This window comes from Blastomyces dermatitidis (assembly GCF_000003525.1).
Source record: "Blastomyces dermatitidis ER-3 genomic scaffold supercont1.1, whole genome shotgun sequence".
Lineage (NCBI taxonomy): Eukaryota > Fungi > Ascomycota > Eurotiomycetes > Onygenales > Ajellomycetaceae > Blastomyces > Blastomyces dermatitidis.
In genome coordinates, this window is record NW_025544774.1 from 8,521,322 (window position 1) to 8,529,903 (window position 8,582).

General features: G+C 31.2%; 1 protein-coding gene across 1 annotated transcript; it reads right to left on the bottom strand.

Annotated features, from left to right (window-relative positions):
* Positions 1-1,649: 1,649 nt before the first annotated feature.
* On the bottom strand, positions 1,650-2,240 carry BDCG_16289 (uncharacterized protein; the record flags this gene model as incomplete). The annotated part of the gene is made up of 1 exon (XM_045425539.1): positions 1,650-2,240. One exon carries the CDS (start codon positions 2,238-2,240, stop codon positions 1,650-1,652), a length of 591 nt encoding a protein of 196 aa, XP_045279462.1.
* Positions 2,241-8,582: the final 6,342 nt, after the last annotated feature.

Below are 8,582 nucleotides of genomic sequence, written 5' to 3' on the forward strand. Positions count from 1 at the left end.
TTCACTCATTCTTATGAATCATTGTTCTTTAACACTGTAGAATTATGAGGAATCTTTCATTCTTTTATTAACTCTGTAGAATTGTAGAATTAAGATATCTATAGTCTGTAATCACTTTTTATAGTTATATAGAAAGATTCAGATCTGTAATTCATAATCACTCTTATTTACTAGAGTAATCTGACTATTTCATGAAATCACTTACAGTGTAAGCAAATCTCTCTAGAGTAGTATAAATATCTCAGATCTGTTCATGAAATCTTATCTTCTTTTCTCTTTTTCTGTAACAGCTCTTATTCTTATAAACTGTGAGTATTCTTATTCATCTGTAAAGTATTTTCACTCAGATAATAGAGAGAGTATGTTTCTGACAATGTCTGTATATTAATTCAAGAACTTCTTAAGAATAAAAATTTTTTTAATTTTAATATCTTCACAAACAATGTCTGACTGTTGTTAAGCTTTTTATAAGTGTTTCTACAACTTCTCTGATTACTTTTTACTGACTGATGAAGCAGAGATATCACTGTTCACAATCACACTTTACTCTTCTCAGTTCTGTCATCACACTCAATCTTCAGGCCAGCAGCTCATCTCATGCCTCTTTCAGGTCAGTCTCTGACTTCAAGCAGTGCAGTTCTTCTCTTTGCTGTAAGTCTTCTCATAAGTAATTTCTTATAGATTCTAGTTGACAGTTCTTGCAAAGCTCTCAGTGTTATCAGTGTCTTCTGTGGCTCTGCAGGCCTACAATCATTCTCTCTCTGCCTGCACAATCTCTGATCAGATATATGTAAATATGCCTAGATTTCTCATCAATGATTCTCGCGCTGCAGTGCATTTTCACAATCTAATTATCAATAAGAGATAAGTTCTCAGATACCTGCAAAATTCAGATAATCAAGACAATGTGAATATCATGAATTTATAATAAGAGTTGATCTGAATAGATGAGCTCTCTCTCTATATCTCAATTATTTCTGAGCTGAATACTTCAGTATAACTGAGAAAGTGAACACAGCTTTATAAGAAGTATCTGATCATATACATAGATAATCAGTTCTCAAGACTCTGTTATAACTGTACACACTCTGATATCTGACTGCTCTGAAGTCTGTGCATTTCTGACAGTCTTTATATTAAATGTAATAATTATCTGTATCACAGATATAATACTCTCTGCTTTTTTAAAGAAGAAAATTGATAGTTATGAGAAAGTTAAGTGTTATAGATATTAAGAGTATGAGTATGAATTTTCTTTATTTTTTCTTTATTAATCTCTAAATTATGTTTGCAGCTCTGTTTATTTTCTTATTTTTTAGCTTTAATAAGAATATGATTTCTTCTTCTCTTATATATACTGTAGACTGTTCATCTCAGTAGAAACTCATTATCTTATAGACTAGAATTTATAAATGACAGTGTTAATATCTTTATTATAATCAGATTCTTAATGAAGACTGCATTATTCTGACTTATCAGAATTTGTAGTATAAAAGTCATGTCTCAGCTTCTACAGATGTCTTATCTGTCTGAATAATTCTTAAATGAACTCATTTATCTTATCAGAATATTCTTATCACTGAACCTTGAATCAGAGCTTGTAATCTCACTTCTCTAAGTTAATAATCTCTTTAATCTGATATTCTCTTTCACTCTCTAGTGCTTTGTGATATAAGAGATAGAGACAACCGCTTCACCACGAACTCGCTCGATTTTTCGAATAAGAACCCGCCGATAGATCCATCGAAAAGCCCTCGATCATACGAGCATTCTGACCCCATCGCCGACCGCATACCCTGTGTGGTGGTGGAGTTATCCAGCCAAACATGAACCGGACGTTGTTCGAAGCTCCTGTGTGGGATTATCCCCCGTTCTCCCCTACCACACCACAACCCCGGGCCAGAGTGCCATACAAATTGTAAGGTGAAGTGACCTAGCCATATGCACCAATCTTCTCGATTTTGGAAGATCCCCGACCTGTAGTTGTGGAGATATCCGAGGAGCGACCTCCGCGAAAACCCTGTCCATCTTTGATGTTCCAAAACACCAACGCCAAGTCTCACCCTCGTACCGCCCTTCCCAATCTGGCCCATCCCCGGCAGAAAAATACAAAAAGATACCTCGGCGATAATATCAAGCACATAATCAACAGACTCTTCTGAAGTGCAACCTCCACGGTCCGCCGCCAGTGTATCTACACCAAGTCTCACCCCTGTACTACCCCTCTCAATCTGGCCCATCCCCAGCAGAACGATACAAAAAGATACCTCGGCAACAGCATTCAATACATAACCAGTGAACAACGAGTCAACAGCACATCAACAACTATAAAATCAGTATATCTCAAGATCTGACTGAGCCTTTGATCCCTGCACAGTGAGATATATTAAATCTAGTTTTAATAACTCAATATTCAATAGATTCTGCAAGAGATTGAGAACAGCAACACTAGGTTTCTATTGAATTTGAGAATTAACTCTATATTGATATAATCATTGATAAAGTCTTCTCTTTTGAGATATAAATAATCAGTTTCTCTACATCCCGCTGACAATATTTATATTATCATATAGAAACAGACTTATATTCTCTATAATATCAAGACTCTGAAGAGAGAAAGTCTTGATAGAGAGTATACAGTAGTGCATATCTTAGCAGTTTCTATCTCATTCTTCTGCAGTGATTAATGCAAAAAAAAGATCTTAGAAATAGTTTTTTACTTCTCTTGAAAAAGTAAGATGTTTTTCTCTGAGTTTTACATAATATTCTTACAAAGAATTAAAAACAGAGTTGTTTTCTGTCATAATTTCATATTCTTTTAAGTAAGAATTACTTTTTCAGTGGCTGAAGAGCTTTCATTAATACTTAATTATTTTTTACACTCTTTATTAACTGATTTGAGTTGCACACTTGTTGTGTGAGGAGAATTAAATAATTTAGAATAAAATTGAATAGTTTAAATCAATTTCTCTGTAAAAAATTGATTTATTTTTTGTCAGTTTTTCTCTCAAAAACTGTCATATTATCTGATTTATTATCAATTGATATCATACTTTTTCTCACTGTATTTCAAGAAAGAGATTGTAAAGATTTTATTGATTTATCTTAAAAATCAATTTTAGTTTATTAGATTCTCTTCAAAAATCTAACCTAGTTACTGAACTAGTGTGAAAAAAATCAGGTATTTTATACACAAAAGTCTTTTATTCTTCTTTTGAAACAGTCTGATCAACTTTTCAATTGAAAACAGACTTAGAAATATCTCAATTGAAACAGTCTGATCAACTTTTCATTGAGTGAAAACAATGAGTTTAAAAATACACTCAGTTGATGTGGAAAAAGATGCTTTCTCAAATGCTATTCCTGAGATTGAAATTCTGAAGAGAAGAAAGAAAGAAGAAATAGAGAAATAACAAGTTCTTGAAATACAGGAACTTGAAAAAACAAGCAAGATTCTTGAAAAGCAGTGTCTGAGTGAGATGAATAAAGAAGTTCTGTTAATTCTTCATACTCAGACTAGATAACTACAGAAGATGATCAAGTTTAAACTTGAAATCTCAAACACAGTTTAAAAAATCTTGAAAATTTCTAGTACCATCACTGACTCTTCATCTTGCTCTTCTTCTTTCTTTTTTCCTACTTCTTCTTCTTCTTTGAATCAGAAGAGAACATATGCTCAAGCAGCTGAATCTGCTGTCTCTAAATCTGCTATCTCAAAACCTGCTCAAAATTCTGAGAAAACTGAGAAGAATACTGCTCATGTCTCTATTCATAGAAAAGTAGAAAAGAAAATGCAAAAAGAGAAAAACTTTCAAATCTTCAGAAATAGAAGACTTATTCTCAAAGTCTTCAATCAGAACATTCTGCAAAGAAACAAGCTAAACTCAAATCTCATTTTCAGAATCAGAAATGAAATTAATCAGCAGTTCTTTTCTCAGTTGATAACTGATATTGAAGTTTAAAAACTAGTTATAGCTTTAATTGAGTCATCATTCTTTGAAAACTTCATCATTCTGACTATAATGCCTGAATTCAGTGCTGAATTCCTTATTCAGAATGAGAATCTCTGAAAGTCAGCAGTAGAATCTTTGCTAAACACAACAATTCTATCTGAAAGAGATGAAAAGTGAGACAAATTCATTCTTCATGATATTCCAGTTGAAATTTTTGACTGTGAAGAAGGAATGCTACTTCTCAAAAATGAATTGAAAGAATACAACTTCATTCAACTGAGAAAGAAGCCTGTATGACTAAATTCAATTGAGTTCAGACAAAGCAGGAGAAATGCCTCTGTTCTAGTATATACAAAGACACTTGAACAGTCAAAGATCTCTGAAGTAAGAGTAGCAGGTTTGAAAATGAGAGTTCATGAATACAAAGACTCAAGAATGAATCTCAAAGCTCAAACACAGTGTTCAAACTGTCAAAGATATGAACACTTTGCAATCTCATATTTTAGAGACTCAAAATGTGCATTCTGTGTCAGAGATCACAAAACTAGTGAGCATAAATATGAAACATGCTTAAAAAGAGGTGAAATTTGTCAACATACTCTGCTTAAGTGCTCTAATTGCAAAGAAAAACATGCATCTTGCTCAAAAGAATGTATGTTTGCTCCTAGAACTCAAAAGAACTGGAGAAAAGATGAAGCTCAAAGTCAATCTAGAACTGAAGAGAAGAGTCAAGCCAGTAGACTTACAACTGCAAGATCAAAAAGAAGAAACTCTCAACTATCTAAGTCTTCAAACTTCAATTCTTCAGCTAAATGTAAATAGAATTTGAATTCTCAAACTTCTGTTAAGATTAGAGAATTGAGAAATGAGTCTGATGATAAACTAGATATAATGCAAGCAGTTGAGATTTCTACTTTTCAGAACAGTTATAATCTACTATTTGATGATAGTGATTAGATTCTACTCTACTCTCTTTTAGTATGAATATACAACAAAAATAACAAAAAAAGTTTAAAAACTCTTCAAAAATCACATTTATTCAAAACAATGTGAATAGAAACTCAAATTGTATTTATTCTTGTCTTCAAATTGTATTTGAGTAAAAACTTGATTTTATACTGCTTCAGGAGCCGAATTTTGATGCTGAGAAAAAATATGTTATTTCTCATTCAAGCTACTACTGCTTTTTACCTCAAAAGTCTGAGATAAAGTCAAGAGTAGTGATCTGTGGAAGAAAGAGATCAAGATATTAATTTAATATAAGATTTGATATCATGTCTGACCCTGATATTCTGGTGAGTGATATTATAGATAAAGAAAATGAGTTTGATACTATACAGCTCATAAATATCTATAATGAAAAGTCATTGAAGAAAAATAACAATATCTGGATAATTGATAGAGGATTTCTGAACATAACTTCATCAAGAAACTGTATAATTGCAGGAGATTTCAATACACATCATCTCTGATGAAATTCAGAATGTAAGAGAGCAGTGAGAGCTGATAATCTGATTGAATGAATCTTTGAGTATTCAATAGATTTGGTTAATAAGTCTGATCAACAAACATTCTTTAGAAAAGACATGAAACAGAAATCTATTATAGATCTAACATTCATGTCATAAAATCTAATGAAAAGAAGACTTGTAAACTGGTTTATTAATTCAAATGAGACATCAGGATCAGGTCATGAGATTATTCAATTTGATATTGAACTGAGTGAAAAATAAATGAGTGAAAATCCTCTTCTCTCTAATCAGTATAACTTTGAAAAAGCTGATTGAAAAGCAGTTGAAGAAAGCATAAAACTGTTAAAATCTGAAAGACAGAATGAGCTATATTGAAATTCTGAACAAGATATCTCAAATGAAATGCTTGAGAATAGAGTGAAGCTTATTACATCTATTATTCTAACAAGTGTTAGAGATAATATTTCAAAAAGAAAATCTTCTGAGTATTCAAAAGCTTGATGAAATAAGAATATCTCATCTAAAAGAAAAGAATTAGCTACTGCTAGAAGAGATTGAAAGAATGATGTAATATCTGATGAAGAGTTCAAAGCTGTCAGAAATGAATATTTTTCAGATATTAAAAGAGTTAAAACAGACTGCTGAAATAAATTTCTTGAAGAAGCACAAGAGAAGGAAGTTTTTAAAGCTTTTAACTATACTAAAACAAGAAGTGTAGTAAAACTTCCAGCCTTAGAATATGAGTTTCAGAATGAATCATATACAGCAAACTCTTTTGAGAAAAAATATCAAGCTTTCATGAGAATTCTCTTTCAGAACTCACCAGATTCAGATTCAGATTCAGAGAAAGAGAATATATCACTTCTCAACTACACTGATGAAAATGACTGGAAATGGCCTGATCTTATACAAGATGAATTAGAGTCAGCTATCTTCTCAAGTTCTGTTAAAACTGCTGCAGATCCTGATTCAATTAATCACTTGATTATTCAAAATACATATTTCTACTTAAAGAATGAATATTTTAAGCTCTTTTTCAATCTCTTGAAAAATGAATATCATTCTGAATGCTGGAGAGAAGTCACTGAAGTGATTCTTATAAAACCTAATAGAAAAACTTCAATTTCTAAGTCATATAGAGTAATATCTCTATTGAACTGCTTAGGAAAGGTTTTACAAAAGATAATAGCTACTCAACTATCTTTTATAAGCTCTATAGATGATTCTCTTTTATTCAGTGAACAAATGAGAGATAGAAAACAGTGTTCTGCAATTGACACTGTTCTCTCAGTTGTTCATGATATTCAAATAGCAAAGCATGAGGGTCTGGTCTCTACTGCAGTTTTTATTGATATAAAAGAAGCATTTGATCATGTTTCAAAGTCAAAGTTAATTCAGACATTGAAGATATTAAAACTGCCACTTTCTCTAATAAAATGAGTTAGCTGTTTTATATCTAAAAGAAGTATACAACTCTTCTTTGATGAAATGAAACAAGACAAGACTGAGATAAAAATAGAAGTATCACAGAGATCTTTAATCTCACTCATTTTATTTACAATATACACTGCATATCTATTTAAAAATAGAAATATCAGAATAGTGCAATCTCTGAGTTATATGAATGATATTGATCTAGTCTACAGCTCAAAAACTATCAAAGAGAATTTGAAAGTAATTGAAGAAGCTGCAAAGGAAATCTTTGTTAGAGCAGATATCAATTAAATTCAATTTGATATGAATAAAACTGAGTTAATTCATTTCTTTTCTAGATTCAATGAGAAAGAACTATCTCTAACTCTTTTAAATAGAGAGATTAAACCCAGTATAAATGTCAAATGATTAGAAGTATGATTAAACTCTAAGTTGAATTTTAAATATCACATTCAACAAAGAACTGTCAAGGCAGAAAGACTATTAAACAACATAATCAGACTATCAAATACAGAGAGAAGTCTATCCTTCCAGACTATGAGACAGTTATATATAGCCTATATTACATCAGTAGCTGATTATGAAGTTCAAGTTTGATGGAATAATCAAGGGAATTTCACTGAACTCTTTCAAAGTCTGTAAAACAGAGCCTTGAGAAGAATTCTGAAAGCAATTAAATCATCTTCTATTAAAGCAATGAAAATTGAAGCTTCAATTCCTTCTTCTACTATTAGATTTGAAAAGATCTGTATGAACTATGCTCTGAGAGTTGTAAAGATGAGCTCAAATCATATAATCAGAGAAAGAGTCTTCTCTTCATTTTCATCAATTAACTCTGGAAATGAACTGGATTGGAATAGATTTCTTGATTGAAATGAAAATAATTCTTCAAAGAAAATGCCTTCTCAACTGTATAGACTATGCTCTCTGATTAAAAATCAATTTTCTTCTTTAAATGTTGAAAAAGTTGATCATGAGAAGTTATCTTTCTGGAGAAAAAAGCTTGAATCTCTTATAGACTTACAAATAAGTGAACTATCAAAAGAGAAAGAATATGAACAGCATTTGAAGAGAATTTCTACAATCAATATAAAAGACTCTATTCTGATTTATTCAGATGACTCAAAAAATGAGAACTTGAATAGATTAGGTGCAGGCATTGCTTATACTGAAGATAATATCAATTTTATCTCAGATTTCTGAAATCTAGGCTCTGAATGTGAAGTCTTTGATGCTGAACTATTTGTAATAGTGAAAGCTTTCAAACTCATTGAAATAAAATCTCATAAAAGAGGAAATTGTTTGAAAGAGACATGAATATTCTCTGATAGTCAAGCTGCTTTAAAAAGACTTAGAAATAGTCAGATTCATAATGATCAAATAAATCTTGAACTGATCTTAAACTCTGTTTTAAAAATTCAAAAGAGAAGAATATCAAAGCTGAGAATTCATCTGCACTGAGTTCCTGCTCATATGAATATTCATGACAATGAATTGGCTGATTCAGCTGTAAAAAAGAATGCAGAATTAAGCAGATCTGTTCAAAAAATTGTGTCCTGGTCTTTTATAAAGAGAAAAATAAAAGAATCTTGTTTAGACAAGTGAAATGAAAGCTGGCAGAAACAAAAGAAGAGTATACATTATTCAAGATTTGAAACAAAACCTAAGTGAAAATCTTGTTCAATTAAATGTAAAAAGAAAATATTCTCATCTATAATACAGC